General features: G+C 40.6%; 1 protein-coding gene across 1 annotated transcript; it reads left to right on the forward strand.

Annotated features, from left to right (window-relative positions):
- The first annotated feature begins 10,121 nt into the window (after positions 1-10,121).
- On the forward strand, positions 10,122-17,630 carry tmem196 (transmembrane protein 196). Its single transcript, XM_005462018.4, has 5 exons — positions 10,122-11,734; positions 13,911-13,967; positions 15,597-15,732; positions 16,716-16,834; positions 16,914-17,630. The coding sequence occupies exons 1-5, from the start codon at positions 11,570-11,572 to the stop codon at positions 16,983-16,985; spliced, it is 549 nt and encodes a 182-aa protein (XP_005462075.1). The 5' UTR covers positions 10,122-11,569; the 3' UTR covers positions 16,986-17,630.
- The last annotated feature ends 2,990 nt before the right edge of the window (positions 17,631-20,620 follow it).

Consider the following 20,620-nt stretch of genomic DNA (forward strand, 5'->3'; position numbering starts at 1 on the left):
CAGGATGAGAATTTACATCTTCCAACCACTTAATTAACGCGAACATAATCGGCTTGTTTCTTCCCGTCTCCTGTATCCGGCCGTTCCTCTCACTGTCGGAATTCGCGCCTCAGAGAGGTCGTTATTTTTCAAAAAAAAAAAAAAAAAGAAAGAAAAAAGAAAGAAACAGCAACAACTAATAAAGAGAGTTTTTGCACGTTCATTGCACATTTGTGGGAATGTTTAAATATTTAATTTTTATTAATTACTTTTCATTATATCTTTATTTTTTAAACCACCATGGCAATGCACATGCGCATACTCCTGCACGCAAAGGGCTTTGGAGTTGACGTAATGTCGCAATGCATTGTGGGAGCGCAGCACCATCTTGGCAGGCTGCGAATCAAAACAAGATTGCTACGAACCATTCTGAAACGTAGCTCAAAAGAAAATGACGGTATAGAGACAGATTGTGTCCAGATGCAAAGAGACGGTACTTGATTGCTGAAATGTGGACCCGTATGAAATACTGCCGTGGAGTAGAAACCCTGAAGACCAAACCGCTATTGACTTAGCATGCTCTACTCTCGTACCTTGTCTGTGGAGTCAGCGCATACACGGCGCACCAATTTCGCAATTATAAATCTCTGGAGGCGCACATCCAATTCACCAAGGACTGGGTACAAGATTTGGCTATTTTTAAGCGTCCACGTTGTGAGTACGCCGTCATTCAAGCAAAGGTAAGTCAGCTTGAGTACTGCGAGTAAAATGCGTTTGATTCCCCCCGAACATTCAGATTAGTGCAGCATAAATTCATTCATGAGGGAGAAATTACAGTGAGAACATGTAGAGGCTGTGTTAGAGGGATAACATAGTGAGTTCAGTGCACTGATGTGACATTGTCCTGAAGGATTTAGTTATTCTTTATGGTTAAAGAAATTGCCCTAATTAATTCATATTTATTTACAAATAATCCTAATTACACATCTTGCTTCCTTGTTTGTGTCCTGTGTCACTAAAAATACAATCTGTTTTAGTTTTATACATTGATTAATGACCTGCAGAATCTCCTTATCATATTAGGTGTCCATAATTGTCACTTAAAGTCGAACTTTATGCTTTCTCCCTCTTGAAAGTGATGACATCCTTGCATTACATACTTTAGGTTCATTTTCTGCTGCTAGGTTTCTAAAAAGAAACAGGCAGATTTAGAATATAACATGCAGCGTTCTATAGATGGATACACAAAAACACTTTATTTGTTACATTTATGATAAATGGATATGAAAGTAGATAAAACACATTCATGTCGGCCTTGGCTTATTAAAGTTCTTGTCTTTAAATGAACTTTGTCTGTGTGTGTTTCAGGTACTGCACTCTTAAAGACTGAATTGCAGCCACAGGTGATTGTGAGCATCACAGGGAAGGTTGAAGCCGCCCACTGCACCTTTATGGCCGGAGTCGTGGAGACCTGCAGCCATGTCCCTGCTCTTCTGTTTAATGTAGAAGCAACAGTGCGGCTCTGTGGCACAAGGACTGTTACAGATGAACCTGCATACTGGGTTTTGCCTGGTAATATGACCAAGATACAGCCAGAGGTTGGCCATAAGATGGACTTCTCCTCTTCAGCTGCCCAAAAAAGGCTCTCGATCAAAACATAAACAAACCATTCATTGTGACAGGTAAAAGAAGCCGTCCTCAAAAAAGAAAAGTTCCACCTGCTACTGTGGAGGAGTTGGATCAACTGATGGGACAATATTTTCCAAGCATAGTTCTGTTCTGAATAACCCATAATATTTTAATTTAGGGGGGCATGTAAATAATTTGCATTTACTGAATATGTACTTACTAAGTAACACTGTTCAAAAGTTGAATAAAGAAACAAAGAAATGTTTGCCTATTTTTAATTAAAAGCACTTTGTAGAACATCAAATCAGTTACAATGTAGAATCAATGTTATGTATAGTTTACAAATGACAAAATGTTCACATAAAATCATGACAGCATTTAAATAATATCACCCACTACTAGCATTCTGTAATTTACTGTCTCTTTTGAAAACTTATCACTACATAAACAGCACAAGACTTAAGAGTATTTAACAAGAGCATTTTTCCCTGGTTTTACTACCACACTGGGGCACATGTTCACCAAAACACAGCAAACCTTTGCCATCTTATCCAGGAGGGTCACCTTTTTACCTACACATGGAAGAAGTAATCTGATTGGCATGGTGGTGTGTAGCATGTAGTTTGAAGCAGGGATTTCGTAGTGCCCCGTGTGTAGTGTTGGAACCCAGTCAGGATTTGTTTCATTCATTTCATAGGCTGGTTTGCTGCAATAATGCCAAATAATTAGCAACTCTATAAATAGAAGGTAGTTCTGCATGGTTGTTCTAAGTTTGTGCTATGATCTCAGAGCGCATTGAAAATAAAACTAACAGGCTATAAAGAATAATATGAACTTATTTAGAACTTACCTGAATGAAAATACTGGAGCACACCAACAGATATCTGTGGATGGTAGAGAACTGAATATCAGCTCGTCTCGCAGCTGCTATCCAGGCTAGATGCCTTCTTTTGGTAACATCCAACACATAAGCTCCCTCATGATGCTTCCAGGTGAGGAAACAATGAAAAGAGAGCCTGTTTTCAAGCTTATTCCTTTGCCGGTAGTGCAATCTAACATTACAACCGGCCACACAGCAAGCATTTGTTTGGCCTGCTAATATGGCGCCTCGACCAAAAATCCTGGCTCTGCCCCATCCCGTAAGATCACGCTCCAGAGTTCTATTAACGTACGGATCTAGAAAGAAGACGCTGCATTTTTAACTGAGGGAGATGGAGAATGAGCCTATTTCCAAAAAAAGTGGAGTGTGTTCCTTTAAGTACTATATTGTATATATTGTCAAAAACTAAAGTGTACATAGCAGTTGTTGTATCTTGTTTACTGTATCACTGACAGATAATTTCAAAGTCAATGAATGCTACATTATAGTGAAATATTGTGTAATGTGAAATACTGTAAGCAAATGAATAAACAACCTAATTCGTGATAGACCTTTGACTCTGTTTTGTTTGAATCCAACTGTTTTTTGCAGATGTGCATAAAACATGTTACTTTTAGTATTATTATCATTATCATCATTATTGCACTAAATACATTTTAAATAAAGGATACTTTGATATACATTCTACTGCAAGGTTGGAAATGTATTTTCTTCACCCTAAAATATGTTTTGAAATGTATTTTGGTTTGAAAGAAATATATTTTCAATTTCAAAAATATATTTTTTGGAGCATCACAAATACAAAATATATTTACCATATATTTGAAATATATTTTGGCCAGGAAAAATGTATTTTTTTACCGTATGGGAGGAAACGGGTGCTTTGCTTCATGGTTTTTGACCTGATGTGACAGGTGATTTGAAGCCTACGTCCCCTCGGGGTGAAGGAGCAAAATGACTTAGTGACTTCACATGCTTGCTAACAGACACACAGAAGTTACTTTACACTCAGGGTGGTGTCACCTTTTCATGTGAGCAAGCTGACCCTTTTTTATTGACCTTTCCCACTGCAAAGGCATTCATTAAGCAAGCCATCGATGTGACCTTTGATCTCCCGTGGCTGGTGCTATCTCGTTGTCAGGAGCTGATGGAGGCGAGGGTGGATATTTGAGCACTGCTAATGTATATAGATTCAACAGCATACATTGAAAAAGTCATTAGAAGAGCAAAATCGAGAGGCAGTAAGGGAGAAAGGGAGAGCGTTACCTCTTTGCTATGAGCCTCAGAGAGGGAATTGATTTTAGAATTGGTTGTTCTGGTCAGAGCACACACAGTAAGAATCTATTGATTGATTGCATAATCTCTCTTCACCTCCTCCTCCTCCCTCGGCTTACATCCTCAGTTCCTCTCTCCTTCATTCCCCTGTACCCATGTCCTCACTTGTCCATTTATTCATTTACCACAGTTTCTGGATGGCTTTTTTATTCTCCTTTCATTTCTCCTTTTCCTAACAGTCCCACTCCAGACACATTCACACGCACACACACAGGCAGACATCAATCTATCAGGTAGATTCTGGTATGTAGAAGACTGACTTTCTCATATCTTACTCCTTAAGAGAAAGAAAGAATGAATGAATTGCGAAGCTCCAGTTTGAATGGAGTTGTGTGTCTGAACGTGTGGGTGGCTGGCAGCAACTGCAGATTAGGATAGTGACAGCTGACCAGCTCTCCATATCTGCTCGAATTAATTAGAGTGGAACAGAATGAGACGTTTCTGCACATTATGGAGCTCACCAACGGGTCCAATCCGGCCCACAGCATGGTTTTAAAAAGTGTGAAACTCGAAGAAAAGGAAAGACGGCACCCGCAGTGTTGGGTTTAACTTGCTACAAAGTAATGGATTACTGTAACGTAATGCAGTGCTGTACTAAACAGGGATCATATCACAGCTAAAATTATTTCATTACTAGTGTTACAAAGATTCCTCAGTTATCTGTGCATCAGGTGGATGGAAAGAAGAAGGGAGGAGAATGGTGAAGCAGTACAGCGATACAGCTTTTAAGGAGCGGAGATGGGCATTACTTTTACTTTTATTGCTCAAAAGGACAAGAGCGCAATGGTGAAGCAGAAAATGCATTACATTGCTAACAGAACTTCTGCTCTTTGCAAGCATTTGCACAAACAGCATGCTAACACTTAGCTAGCAAAGAACCTAGGGTGATGTGAATGCTGACCCCAGCCCAGCAGCCAGACCCTGAACCTCAACAAGTAACCAAAGCAGTGATGAGCAGTCAGCCTGCAGCCTCCGTTTCTACCTGTTCATGTCTCTAAAGTAGAATCTATGTGCTGCGAAGTCGCTTTTGGCTGGTTTTCATCTTTGCTCCATGTCGTCGGCTTTGTGTCCAAACGTAAAAACTAAAAGAAAGACAGGACGTGTGTCCTCATTAGGATAGAAATTTGTATTGTTGTGTGGGACTGTAGCCTCAGGTTTTTATTGTTGACAATATGTTTCATTTTACGACGTAACAAGAGAGTAATGTAGTGTCACGCATTACTTTCTACAGTGAGTAATTAAGTAACATACTGCATTAGTTTTAAGAAAAGTAATGAATAATGTGTAATACATTATGCTGACGTGTTTCTTTGATTTACAGCGCTGACGTTTCTTTGTAATGGCAGCAGGTTGAGTGTAGCACATCTCTTTTTTTATTGTTTTTATGGAGTCGGTTAACTGGTCCTGCTTAAGATCGAATTACAAATGACTTTGAGACCCTTTGTGTGTTTGGAGTGAAACAATCGATGCAGTCGGAGTACTTGGTAATGCTTGGCAGTGTGTTTTTTTCCTTGTACTGCATATACAATACAATGCTATTTAAAAATATTTATGCCTGAAACTGTGAAAGTGAGTCTTTGTGTATTTGACATTTGAGTTAATGATGCCTGGTCGTCTCATTTCTTTTATATTAACACTTTTTTTCCACATTGAGAGAAGAGGATGTTTAAGTAGCTTGAATAAATAGCATAGAAAGACATCCCTGAGAGGAAAAACCTTTAAAACCAGGTTTCTCTGCCAGGTTGATCATAGCTGCAGACTTTAAGTACAGTTGCTGTTTAATCAGTGTCTCTCAACTGTAGAGCAAACAAATCAGTGTAACCTACTGCCAGATGTGACAGCCCAGTACAAAAAAACCGTGGTCTTACAGTGCTTCATTATTCCTCGCTGCTATCAGTATATCTCAACAGCTCTTGAAACCTGCTGGAGGCAACAGCAAAGTTGCTGTTACAGCTACGGTGAAGCATCTGGGGTACAAAGGCAGTCTCCAAGTGGCCCGTGGTATCTTCGATTTCCTTCACTTATCTCGTGTCCTGGGAGCAATGACAGATAGATATTTGCCCACTGCTACACTAATTATGTGCCGGCAGCCATATATCTCCTAGTGATTCTTAGTCACCCAGAGAAGCAGTATAATGGGCCTCTGGGGACGCCGTACTTCCAGGCTCTTCAGGAGATCTCGCATCTTTATCCACTTAGCTGGATAGGAGTAAATATATCTTCTATATCTGCACTCTGCTGCTGCATTGGTTCACTAAAATGGAAGAGTTTGTGGAAAAGCAGGATTTTATGATTGTTTTACTGGAGTTTCAGCTTCGTTCAGTGTAGCAAAAAAAGACTAAATCGTTTTTCAGAATTTAAAAGTACACCTTGAACATCTTCAAACTCGTAGAAGGCAGTTATCGTATTTGTTGTTTGTAACGAGTTGTTATTTGACTTGCTGTTGCTTTCCTACTGGCTTGAAGCAGTCTGGCTATTTTCTCTGTTTTAGATTATTCTCTGTGAACCCTAGACACGACCTTGTGGGAAAATCACAGCAGATCAACAGTTTCTGAAATATTCAGACCGGCCTGTCTGGCTCACAACCATGCCACGTTTAAAGCTACATAAATCACCTTTCTTCATATTAATTCAACCTTGCTTTTCTCCATGTTTCTTCCCCTGCAGTGGCTCCCGCCCCACAGTTTGAGAATCGCTGCTGTAGATCACCACACAGAAATTTACATGCACTCTAAAAACGCACACGAAACAACACAAATAAATCCACAAGTGTTTTGACTTTTTGCTAAGAACACGGGAAGAGAACAAAGAAAGGGAAAGAAAGAAAGGACGATACAATGAGACATTAAATTCTGCTGAGATGGTGGAGACAAAATAATTAATTGGGTGGTGTCTGTCGGTTTGGAAACCAAAGCAATAAGAGAGAAATCTAGAGTGTCATCAAGTCCGCCATTGATCAGAAGTTTATCGGTTCACAGGCAGCAGGCCAAAAGCAACAGCTTATCCCAAACTAATAGCAGCCTGCTGGACCAAGACAACAGCAATTCACTACTGAAACTGCTGCTGTGAAACATTCTTACATAACCAAAGGTTTCACAAACATGGCAGAAAGTATTCCACTAATGTTTCTTTAATCTTTTTTATTTTATTCTGAAAAAGTGAAAGTTTGTGGTTTAGCATGTACACATTATGAGACTCACTCAGACAGACAGCTGACAGAGGGAGCGACAAGACTCACACTGAGCTGAATGGACACAGGTGGAAGTAAAGAGGGAAATGCAAAGACAGCAAAGACCCAAACACAGAAAGTTATTATCACAATAAAACAGGAAGTGAATATTTCTGAGAATCACGTAGGCAACACCAGGGAAGAGAAATTCACAGAAACAAAGATGTGAGAAAGGGAAACAAAAAAAAAACAGGAACCAAAAATCCATTTGTAAAAATTCATTATTAACGATGGACAAAAAAAAACAGAACAATCTCACGTGAGGGACTTTATGAACTATATATAGTGTATGGACAGGGTGTCAAACATAAGGCACGTGGGCCAGAATTAGCCTGGCAAAAACTCCAATCTGGCCCACTAGATTTCTTTGGAAAATGTGAAGGAAGCCATACATTTTTATACTTTTAAATGTATTTTAGGAAGTTTGGGATCTTTTCCTTCTGATAAAGACTTTCCCCATCGCTAGTCACACCAGAGTAATAGATTACATTAAATAACAGAAAATTTCCCGTTTTTCACAACGGACTTTTTTTCTTTTGTTTTTTACAGTGGGCCACCAAAACATTTGCTATTCCGCTCTGTAATTACAGCACCATCTGTGTGAGTGCAATGAGGTACCAGGATGATTTTTTCTGTAATTTTACACATTTATTTCTTACAATTTAAACCCAAAGATTTATTCTGAAAGATGTTTTTCCATTCATTACACTAGCATTTCTGTACTGCTGATATTGCAGTTATATGTGTGTCTATATGTGGCCCACGATGTAAAATGAGTTTGACATCCCTGGTGTATCGCCTCCTATAGCCTTTCATAACACAATAACACAGTTACAAAAAAATAATTTCCAATCATTCAAGCAATCATAGCATATATGGATTTCTAGCTTTATAGCTGGCTGTCCAACACATTTCAGCTGGTCTCCCCCTGATTCAGTACATCCACAACTTCTGCATCTATCAACTCAGCTTCATCAAGAATTCAATCAACAGCTTGACAAAGACAAACACTGGAAGATCGTTCTCCCGACATTTGTAAGGAACACTCAGTGCTTAGTCCATATCTGTCTCTGTGACCTTTTCAAAACAAAGCACCTCAATGAAAGATTCTCCTAAATTAGTCCTTTTGATAATCTGTCTTAACCCAGCTGTCACTAGAGTCTTAGTGTAACATGTCATCAACAAAGTACATTTCTACCTGTTCCATGTCACAGCACCTGACATTTACACATGGCCCTTCATCTGCAATAAAAGCATCTACACACACAAACCAAGATGAAAAACCTTTGTCAACACATGACACATGACATGTTAGTACTCAACAAATACTAAACCAAAAAGCAGAAGCAGTGTGTGAAACACTGAGTACACGCTTGCTGCCTTTATAGGAATCAACAGGGTAAGTATCAGTGAGCTGCTACTAATAGAATGCACTTAATTAACTGGTGCGTGTTCACACAATGCCAAGGAGGAAAGACATTAGCAGTGATCTCAGTATATATTGTAGTAATACAGAGCAAAGCGTCTTGTATAGAATCTCTATTTAAATATTTCCCAGACTTACTTCACTTGTTCTTTGTTTTCTATCTCTGCTTGAAGCATTCACTTTGAACTCACTCACCTGTCCCTAGAGTCCCTTCTGGCTTGTGAGGACACTCACCTCACTTATGCTGCTCTGTGAATAAAGTCTGCAAAGCTAGTGCCACACTGTCACAGTGTCTGTGTTCAGGTCCACAGTTCTTGTGAAGCCATGACAGTGTTGTTGAGAAAACAATTCCCCAACAAAGTCTACTGAGAGCCGAATAATCATGATAAGCAGGCACATTATGATATATTAGCAAACCAAATGTCCAATTTTTTTCTCAAGCAGAAAAATAATTATTTTGGCCCGTTTCCTCGGATCTGTGGTATTCTAAAATAAGACGATAAAAAATTGGCCAAACTGGATGTGCAACAACGGGGAAGAAAGGCAACAAAAAACACTTTTTAGCCTTGCAATAATCAGAACTTGATTACATGCACACTACAGGCTAAAGTAAACTTAAGTGTGTGTTCACCATGCAGTTCATCTGCAGCAGCTGATACTGGAAGTGAACTCATGTTGAGCTCAGAGTAAACACTCCCCTGAAACAGCACAGCGTGCAGTAACACAGCTCGATGATGCTGTATCCCATAGCAGCTGCTTAGCCTCTGTCAATCCATCATCGATCAGTTAGAAACCTTTATGTGCAGAAAACACATTTAAAAAGCCAGAATCAGTTAATTATCTTTATGCTGCTTGGCTAGCTTTACCATCTCCTGGAGGTGAGTTCAAATGTTTTGATTTTACGTACTGGGAAAGGTGGTATGTGGGATTACTGACTATTCAGGCAATGTTGAAAAGGCTGGGAACAGCGTGATGCATGTTGTGATTTTTAATATGCTTTTTTTTGTTTTTGTTTGCTTATAACCAACAAGTCTAAAGGTGTTTTTCTGTTTTCTGCCTGTGTCTGGCACTTTTAAATCGCAGACGTCACTCATCTGATGTTTCTGAATGCATCCACCCTGAATATTAACCCTTTATCTCAGAATTTTTTCTCTGATAAAGCATTAGCGTGACTAATGAGTAAGCAGGGGGCATTGGCCAAATGTAAAAAAAACAAAAACAAAACATGGTGTCTTGAAACCTCTACTTTGACTTTCACTCAAATCTGTGCAGTTCTATGGTGGCTCACAAAGAACGTATCAGGTTGTCTCTGTAAGTTTTATTTACCTTTGCAAAGGCATCAAACAACAATACACAGAACGACAGCAGTATCTTTGACCAAAGAGCGATTGTAAACCTAGAATATTTATAGACACGAGTCATCTATCTGCCACAGTCACAGGATGCTGTTAGAACACCGTGTGATAAACATGAACTCGTACATCAACATGTGGTGTGGCTGAAATATAACATGTAGACACAATAAGGCAATGCGGAGCCTCTTGTTCAGTTAGGACAGTTTGACACAGAGAAGTAGTTGAGCTATAAAATCTTCCACAACACTTTGTTGCTTTGAAATCGTCACCAGTTGTCTTTTACAGAAAGGTATTATGAGAATTTTCCCCAGCGTTGCCCCTGAGTCCCTCCTCGGTTTGAATAAGGACAATGAGGCTTATATGAGATATTTTAATTGGTGAGGATTCTGCACTGAATGACTGTAACCCTTGTTTCATAACTGTGGTTAAAATAAATAAAAAAATTACAGTAGTTAAGTTTTTATTTAGAGAACAACTCTGACATGAATTTCTACCCAACACCCATTATTAGCATCATGATTGCAAAGCTTTATTGTCCTTCAGCTTAAACAATCGATTTAATTCAATATAGCACACACAAAACAACTAATACACCATTGGATTGGTTCTTTCTTGACCCAGAAGCTGTAATTTTTAGTTTGCAGAACTAACACATGCTCAATTTCATGATAAATTCATATTATTTACAATATCTTTGTCACATTTTCACAAATAACAGCGAGTCACCTGCCTCTAGAGTCTTGTTTTCCACATCAGCTGCAGATTACGTCACTCAAAATGTCCCATGTTGCTTAAATATTTATGAGTTGATAGAGCAGAGATCACAGCAGATGCTCACGATCTAAACTAGCATTCACTGTTATTAAGTTAACCATATTAAATGCAATTTCCTTCAGGTGAAACTCTCAGGAAAGGGAATTAAATCCAGGAATAGAAGAGGGCAGAAGTGTGAAAACATGGTTAATCATTTCTGGTTGTAGATATGCACTTGCTGGAAAAGCAGAGTCACGAGCTGTTACCTTCTTAATCAAAGACTGTAAATATCACTAATGACGCAGAAGTGGATAAATCTACCACCCAAAGCTGGAAGTAATATATAAAGAGAACAAACACTGAGTTCCAGAATGTCTGAAGAAAGCAAACAAAAACAAACAAAAAAACAAGAACTAAACAAGTGGGAGGGGGGTTCAGTTTTTGATAAAATGATCTCTGTTCTATTTTATCCATTTATAAAACTTACACATCAGTGTAGCTTTTATATTTATATTTAAATGACAGGTGTTTCCTGTCTGTGGTTCCGTTTAACGAACGTCAGCATATGTCGCGTTTCATCGCTGTGGGCGGAGGCTGAGACTCACGAACTCCTAGTAACGGCCCTGGATGTGCACGCGTGCACTGTTTGTGTGTGTATATGGGTGCATGCTTGCGCGCGCGCCATGGCGTTTAAGTACCCTGGACAGCGCCGTGCGTTACGCACAGAGGAACTTCAGCCGAACGCTCCTTTACCACAATAATCTCCAACCAGAGAGCCAACGCTTTCCCTACCTCCATGTTTAAATAGTTTGTTAGCCGCTTCTGTAAGTTCGCTCCTCTTCTCTTTGCGCTTGGATACACTTTTTTCGCCTCTTCCAGCCGGATATGAAGCAGTAGAGCAGTGCCGCCCTCGGAGCATTGAGAAGCGGACTCCCGCCTCAGCGCCTCCCTCCTGCTGGAGCTGGAGAGATGCCCGGGGCAGGATGTGCTCCAGCCGCAAGATTCTGTGGAGCCTGCTCCTGCTGTCCTTGGTGGAGGTGGGCCTGGGTGTGGCGAGCATCGTCCTGGGAGCGGTGGGCATCAGCTGGGTCCGGGGCGATCATAAACCGCAGCAGGGAGACGCTTCTCCGGTCTGGAGTGGACTCTGTGTACGTCTTTGGAACAAGTCTTGTCGCGACTTTTTGTCTTTGTCTCACATCCCCAGAGGATAAGTATCTCCAGGGATCGTGCTGAAAGATGAGACCGTTAAAACTCAAGGGAATTGCCTTCCTCTTTATAGAGCCTGCTAGAGACAGCATGTGCTGCATGTCTGTAAGCATTAGAATATCAAATAAGGGAAACATATTCTGGTCATATAAGGGCTAAAGTACTAGACTAGACCTTTAATATATTCATACACCATAAACTACAGCACCAAGGTAACACAGATATTTAAAATGTGCAGAAAAACAAAGAAAACTCTTAAAGATTTTTGTATTTTTCCCTCTAAAACTTCTCAAAAAACTAATTGACTCCAAATATTTTTGTCTTATTTAAGTTCCTATCAAATAAATCCATTCTGCTTACAGAAATTCTTTGTTTGAAAAAGTTGAGGCGTGGAATTTCTGTTCATATTTGTGGTTGTTTACTTTTCAAACTCTATACCCGGCGTGGTTTTGCTGACACAGCTTCATATGGTATTTGCCTATAAAAGCCTGGCAGACACACAGCCATTTGGCCTGGCACTAAAGATTGGCCTTATTAATTCCTGCTTGATTTACTGCTCATTGCTTGGAAGGGTCGGGGCTTTTAGACCCATCTACGTCCTTTCAGTCTATTGAATGTGTCTGCTCCTGTTTCTGCGCCGCTCTGAGCCTCACTGTCTCGATTTTGCCACAGAACAGTTAAAAAGTTTTGTTTCTGGCATCTTAAGCAGCCACATACCTTGAATCATCTACTTTACTGTGACAGTCGCTCCAGCGGGGGATATATAGTCTATCTGTCAGCAGTTATAGCTGAGAATTACTATAAATGCCAGGAGCTGAAGCACTATGAGTCATAAAGAGTCATATATAACATTATCATCGGTGTGAGACGGCTGCTTTGAAAGACTGCTTAAGTGTAAATATGTGGGTGTGCATCAGACGGAAAGGAGAAAAAAAGCATTTACTGATATATCACAGTATATAGGTTCCATATCTGGGCGTGAGTGCACTTAAAGTGCGCATGATTCCAGCAGTGTAGATGAAGTTCCTGCAAAGATGTTATGCAATGGGTCGTCTGCGAGTTCAACCACACAGCTGTTGAGCTCTGTCTGCTGAGTCAGCCACCCAGCTGTCCAAGAGTTTCAGTCTTCTTTCGGGACCTGGGAATTATGGTAACCCACTGACCGGTGACTTTAGAGGACACTGACTCTCCAACCTTTAGTGTCTTATTGTGTTGAAACAGTGTGCATTAATAATTTATCATTTCTGCAACTTTGGATTAAGTTTCAGAACAGTGGAGCAGTTTGGGGTTGTTGTTTTTTTGCAATGAACAGCAAACCTGAATCGTGAGACTTTTTGTAAAACAGAAGAATTGTCTGTTTAAAAGATTTCCAGTTTTGAAAGCAGGCAGAGCCCTAAAATGATCAAATCTAATCTAAAATGATATATTCTAATCTATCTACTGTCTAATTACCTGATTAGGAGAATAGGGCAGTATAGTTATAAGATTGTAAGAATGTTTTTACAGTGAAACAAGAAACTAAACCAGAATTTTAAACTGGCAAATATTATCCTAGAAAGTACATATTAGGCAGCTTAATGACCTAAATTTCACATGAAGATTTGTGTGTATGTGTGTGTGTGCGTCAGCTCAACAACTTGATCCATAGGTAGGAGACTTTATAAAGAGCTGAAAGCTCTTGAGGGACTCTAATAAGTGCACCTGGCTCTTAGAAATATTTATCCATCCATTTTCTTCTCCTTATCCAATTATCTAAGGTTAGGGTGGGGCTGGAGTTTATCCCAGCTGCCATAGGGCGAGAGGCGAGGTAAACCCTGGACGCGAGGCTAACACGGAGAGGCTGTCTAGAAACATTTATATATTAAATAATAATAAGCAGACAGTGTAAATTATCCTGAAATAAAAAATAAGAGGGCATATCTCCTTTTTCCACCAACATCCTTCTGGAAATGTTATTTTTAGAGGGAGAATCTCAATGACTGTTATTTTCAGCATTTCCCATTGTTGCATCAGGGACGGGTGCCATAAAAAAGAAACATCTAAAAATTTCTCATGACAAACTAACTTGAACTCACAGAGGTGTTAATTTACTAACTTGTTGACTTTCTTTGTTTCCAGTTTCTGGTCTGCGGGATGTGCGGAGTGCTGTGTGCTCGAAAGAGGACTGGCCTTATTGTAAGTACATACATACTGAATGAGCTCGGTTTATTTCTCCAAGTAATTTCCTTTTTTTAATGCCTGTTAGTCTGTAGTGTACAAACAACAGGAGCCCTATGTGAATGCAGTGAAATGATATGATGCATGGGTGGGGTACCAAAATCCGACTTTAAACACACTCCAGGTCATTAGTTAGTGATTCACTTTTAGGCAGTTTGTACTGAGCTATTTCCAGGATGGTACCAGTTTCTAGGAATTAGGCAGAGACACCAGGAAATAGTTCGAGAAGGCCTGCAGCCTTTGCTAGAGGTAGAAGGTGGATTTTGGTTTTTTTAGCTTTGAACCGAGCCAGGTTGTTTTCTTGTTTCTACCTTTTATGCTGAGCTCAGTCCAGCTAACTGTCATGTGCCTGGGAGCCTTTTTCATTACGTATTTGCTGGAATTATGATGCAGATGTCTTCTGTTGTGGATATCAGATGCAAAGTCAACTGTATCAGGAATACTGAACGCAAAGCATACACAAGGTCTGCATATTCGACAATGAAAGAACTCCCAAAGGTGTGTGTGTGTGTGTTGCAGCAGGTGCAGTCAGTGTGCTCTGAGAGAGACATCTGAGGAAATAAGAGGAGACAAGCAGTCACCTCTCTTCTCTTTCTGTCGCTCTTTCTGTCTTTTTTACAGTCTCTCAGTGTCTCCCAGTCCTGGTGTTTCTCTCTGACTCCCTGTCTCCTGCAGGGAGGAGACTAATGATGGATCAATGTCAGCACAATCTGCTGTAACAGAGACATCACTCAACCTTTCTTTCCCTCCATCTCACCCTGTCCAACTTTTGTCTCCCTGTCTATCTCCTCCTACTCATGCTTTCCCTTTTTTTCATCACTATATCTATCCATCTGCCTCTTCCATTCACTCTGTCCCCGCCGTCATCTTCCTCCAGCGCCCTCCCCATGTCTGCCTGTGGGGTGATGATTACATTAGGTTGGTTTGGCTCCGGACCCCTGCCAGCCACTTTCCACACTTCCCTGGGTAACGACTGAAATAGGAGATGCCCTTTTCCATGTGGTTAAAGGCACTACCGGCATCTGCACAGGGGGCGGTGAACGAGGGCTTGCACTCCAGATGGAATACAAACACATTCACAATTAGTGGGAAGTATATGAATCATCTGGATTTTATTATCTTGATAAGAAGATGATGGAAGTCTAACCATTTTCTCATCAGATTTTACCCCGAAACAAATAAATAAAAAGATGAAAAAATCAGATTCTGAAACTGGGATTTAGTTTTCCCGGTTCTGATCACAATTTCCGGAGAAGTAATCCGTAAAATGCGATTCATTAAACACACAAATCAGACACAAACACACAAATACAGCAAGTGAGTGATGCAAGCATATTTACAAGCCGCACATCGCTCCTGGAACAGACAGTCGGCTTTGAGAGTGATCCAATTTTCTAATGGCGAATGAGATTTATTTTGACTGATAGGCATTACTCATCGCCGCAGCCTCGTTCCAAAACAGCAGAATGATGGAGATGGAAGCTCAGTAGTAATTTGTATATCTCCGGTCTCATTGCATTTTGTCACTTGGTTTACAGATTTGTTGATAAGGTCTCAATTTTGCAGCTTACCCCCCTTGTCTTTCAGATGATCCTCTTTTCAGCGTGCTGCATCTGTGGGCTCATTGCCGGGATCTTAAACGTCCAGTTTGTTCGGGCACTGAACAAACGGCCGGACAAGATGCAAACAATCCACCTGGCTGCAATGACTCTGGCTTGTCTAGGTAAAAATAATAACAAGGATGCAAGACGTAACACAATCTGATGTGACACAATTGAAAACAATTCATGTCTTTGTCTATTTTTCATTGTAAGACCAGAATGTTATTAGTCTCTGTTCAAGTATTTGAAAGGGACTAAATGTGGGGGTAAAGATAAAGCATCTCTTTATTAGTCACCTGTCAATACTAACAGTATACCAAGCATTTCTTATTACTGCTAATCACATTTATCTCAGCTCTATCTCAACAACTCTCCAGTGCTCCAACACCCTACCCAAACAAGCTTTGTCAGTTTTATTCAGATAAGAAGTGCCTCTCTATTTCTTTTCTGAAGGTCTGCCGGTATACTAGTCGCTCCATGAGGTTGTGCTTGGAGCTAAATGTTGATACCAATGTTAATATGGATATTTAGTAGGTACGTAACAGTTTTAGCATGCAAACCACATTAGGGACATAATATTTGCTAGTTAGCGATACATCAAAGTCATTTTAGCTTAGAGAAAATGTCAGGGATTAAATGCCCTAAAAGTCTCTGAATGGGGCCATAATTTCAAAAGTAATCAACCAGCAATTGAGTCCATAAGCCCATTAGGAGAGAATTTACCGAGGACATAAATCAAGAGTGAGGTAGTTTAATTTTCTCATAGATATTATTATAATGTAGGGACCAGACCCCCCACACACACACACTCACAATTCGAATTGGACAAGTGGAAGAAAATGGATGGCTTGATAACTAAATAACTGAAATCAAACGAGGCATTGCAACGTTGGCTTCACTTGTACCCGAAGGCTACATCCATCTTTTATGCAGTCCATATACAGACTTTGGCTGAGACATAGAACTTCATAAGTGAAACTCTTTCCATACTAGCACTAAAAAATAGAAATCAGACGATCATCCAGCACAGTATGTTTTATCCTCTGGGGACTGAGTCTTTTTCTGTGCACTTCTGTGTAAAATTTCCTTTTCCTGTCTTATCCAGGGATCTCGACCTGTACCTTATCCACGTGGCTGACTTGTCGCCTGGCAAGCTCGGAGCAGCAAAGGATGTTCTTGGAGAGGGAACACTCGCTACATCATTCCCATGAGATGACAGAGAAGGTAGTAAACTGCATGATTCATCTTCAGCCGCTGTTGGAAGTGTTTGTTAAGCAGGTTTGTGTTTGTGTGTCTCTAACAGGAGGTCCTGGACAACTCCAGTAATGGTATTCCTCAGATCTCCTATAATGGACACACCGCGGCGTCTCCTTGAGGAAGTTTCAGCAGGAGATGATTTGCAGTCTTAAACAGGAGCAGTTACTAAAACTCATGCTGTCACGCAGCTAATGCAGCTTGTAGTAGACTGCGTTTAACTGTATCCTGACTGCAGGGACTGAACCAAATTTGTCGCCTTGGAACCCGTTTACCTGCTGACTGAGTGAAGCGGACGGCATGAAGGAGCCGTTTGTGCTTCTGAATATTATGCAAACATGGGTTCAAATACCTTCGGTTTAACTCACACCAAAGCCGGGATGGTGAGCTGCCGTTTGGATGACAAATGAGGTGACAGACATCTGCGTGAAATCCTCCAATTTGTGAGCGGGAAGGATACATTTCATCCAGTCAGATCAAAGTGATGAGCACAAACCAAGCATGCAGCTGATTCACTTGTTTAGAAGAGCTATTTCAGTCTCATCGTCCTTATTCTCTCCCTCTCTGTCATGTTATTGGTTTATGGAATCCAGATCTTGAGATAGCCTTTGGTAAACTGTATGTATCATCTGATAATGGAATGCTTTGAGAGAAAAAAATTACAGTAATGCACAATGTACTGTATGTATCCATGCTTGTAAATCAAACATATTTTTATAATGCTTCTTATAAAGTTCATTCAATTAAAGTACGACTAATAAAAGAATTGCACAGTCTTGCATTTTGTTTTACTGTTGCTCTGTTAAATACATGTTGAGATGAATCTGGTTTTATGATCGCTGTTTATGCAGACTAGCCTTTTTTTTACTTACATAGTTGCCAGTTTGTGTGTTTATAGTACATGAACATGCATGTTTGTGGAAGTGTGTTTGTGTTTGTGAAGTATGTGAGGTTTAAGTAAAATTGTGATGGGAATTACTTTTCAGTTCGTAAGCCAGATTTCAGCATTTTAATCAATACACTACATCATTGTAGGTGATAGTAACACCCAAAGGTTAAAATAACACACTGAAAAATCGCACTACGAAGAACCGTATTTAAATGACTCAGTCATATTAACGAAATCCAGGTGGGGTTTTTTTCAAAACACACATTAGAGAGCAACCATCTCACACCTTGTGGGCGGTCTGCAAGCTCGGGTCCTCTACCAGAACCTGGGAGCTTGAGGGTCCTGCGCAGTATCTTTGCTGTTTCTAGGACTGTGCTCTTCTGTACACAGATCTTGGGTGTTGTTCCTGGGATCTGCTGGAGCTACTCGCCCTGTTCAGGGAGTCACTGCACCGAGTAATCCGATTACCACTGGGATCACTGTTACTTTCACCCTCCACATCTTCTCGAGTTCCTCTCTCAGCCATTGGTACTTCTCGAGCTTCTCGTGATCCTTCTTCCTAATTCCTATCACTCGGTATACAGCCGTCTTGCTCTGCTTGTCCACCACTACTATGTCCGGTTGGTTAGCCATCACCAGTTTGTCTGTCTGTATCTGGAAGTCCCACAGGATCTTAGCTTGGTCATTCTCGACAACCCAGGGGGTGTGTCCCATTTTGATCTTGGGACTTCAAGGTGATACTCAGCACGGATGTTTCTGTATACTATGTTGGCCACTTGGTTATGGCGTTCCACGTATGCCATGCCTGTTAGCATCTTGCATCCTGCTGTTATGTGTTGGACTGTCTCAGGGGCATCTTTACACAGCCTACACCTGTGGTCTTGCCTGGTGTGGTAGACCCCAGCCTCTATCAATCCTGTGCTTAGAATTTCTCTATAACTGACAATGGCACATGCCGTGCAGGGGCCTGTCCTTCCATGATGGTTCCTCTTCTTGCTCCTCTTCTTTCTGGGAATACTGCTGCCTGAATGCCTGGATATTTATTTACTATCCTGGATAGTGTTTCTGAAACTCTGTGCTCTTCTGCCTCCTTCCTTCTGCTTAGAGTAAAGTCTCAGGGAGCTGGACTTGGGGTGAAACCAAAGCCATGATATTCTCTTCCAGGTCAGCTGTTCTTGCATTCAAAGTACCAGTTGTTTTGGGGGGCTTGATACCCAGAAAGTGTGGAGATGATGACATTCCTCTGACATAATGTCCCCTTATTTTTTGTGTTGTACCTAATCAGTCACTCATTGCAATAGCAGTTGCATCTTGTGGATGTTGGAGCACTGAAGTTCAAGTTTGATGTTTGTCTAGATGCTGGTTGTCAAAGAACCCATAGATCCCACATCCTCATGTAATCCCTGTGTAATACCATCCAGCAGTTATCTATTTTTGCTTGTCCACTCATGCCTTATACTTCTTCTTTTATTTTATGTGCCATTTTATTCACTGAGTCATTTACAAACTATGTACTTATGCATTATTTCCTCTACCACATTTGTCCCCAATATATTTCCTGTCTCTATTTTTTAATTTAACATTTTTAATTTCTTTATCCAGTATGGTTCTTTTATAACTAAGCTATTAAATAATGAAAAAATCAGTAAATAACAAGGGAAGTTATATAGGAAAATGCATAGCAGGAGAATTAATAGAGACTGAATTAAATACAAAGAAAATGATCAAAATGATCAAAATCCATGTTGATGGTTATAATGACAATAATATATTTGTTGGGTTGAATTTTAGATTTTGGCAGTTCCAGTCCTTCATAGCATCATCAATTCAGAAAGCCACTGCATTCTCATGAGACCACAGTTTAAGGCAATGATGATGCTGTTCAGGGTTCCCACACTTGTCGTAAAGTTAAGTGACAAAGTAAATCAGTTTCATAGCACCCGTCAGACCTGCAAGCTTAAAATGCTTCACAAAGGAGGAAGAGCAATAAAAACCTGTTTCCTCCACACAGATGCTTGCACACAGACACAGCTGTGACCTCTTATGAAGATAAGCTCTGACAACATCATTGCTGCTCAGCACCTCATTACAGTGTTCGCCAACTCCAGAGAGAAGCTCCAAACAGAGATGTGTGTGCATCTGTGTGCATTTATGCATGTTTGTGTGCTGACTGGGGCCCACAGCAGCAGAAGCCACAGGGAGCTAAGAAACCATGCACTATTTATCACCGTGACAACAGACAGGAAAGGGCCATGGCTCCTAACAGAGCACCGGGTCTGCGATTCCTGTGAGAGTGTGTGTGATAAAGAGAGAGAAACGCTGAATCATGTGACCTCCTGCGGTGCTGCCCTGTCAGAAAACAGTAACACTAGATACATCTGTGCATGTGTCAGGATATTTTCAGTGTATGCCTGTGTGTATGGCTGGACACGCTGCACTAGTTGCACTAATTGACACCTCAGGTCACCCTAATGATCTTAATGTGGCTCTGCGGGTGAGAATGGGATACAGAATCAATGATCACCTCCTACCACACGAGCTCCCTAACAGCATCCCTGCCAGGCCTATCAGGGCCGAACTTGTAGATTACATAACAAAGGGCATCAGGTAACTTACGTAAGCATCATAACAGCTACTTACAACAGCAAAGCCACATGGTGCTCGTTTTAATTTGCTAAAATTTTGTCTAAAGCTAAAAGTGATGCTGGCGAATGCCTGAGCCTACTTCTGCAGGAGGTTTCTTCCTGTTAAAGAGGAGTTCTTCCTTCCCACTGCCGCCAGGTGCTTGCTCAGATGAAACATATTTATCTGTGGCTGCAGTTACTTTGCAGGGCTAAATTTAATTTACAAATTTAAAATGTGAAAAT

Source organism: Oreochromis niloticus, linkage group LG22 (genome assembly GCF_001858045.2).
Source record: "Oreochromis niloticus isolate F11D_XX linkage group LG22, O_niloticus_UMD_NMBU, whole genome shotgun sequence".
Lineage (NCBI taxonomy): Eukaryota > Metazoa > Chordata > Actinopteri > Cichliformes > Cichlidae > Oreochromis > Oreochromis niloticus.

What these genes read in the sequence shown, in the direction of transcription:
- tmem196 (XM_005462018.4), top strand. Translation starts at nt 11,570, where the DNA reads ATGTGCTCCAGCCGCAAGATTCTGTGGAGCCTGCTCCTGCTGTCCTTG. An exon ending in AATGACTCTGGCTTGTCTAG is followed by an intron (nt 15,733 to 16,715) that starts GTAAAAATAATA and finishes TGTCTTATCCAG; the next exon opens with GGATCTCGACCTGTACCTTA. An exon ending in CCCATGAGATGACAGAGAAG is followed by an intron (nt 16,835 to 16,913) that starts GTAGTAAACTGC and finishes TGTCTCTAACAG; the next exon opens with GAGGTCCTGGACAACTCCAG.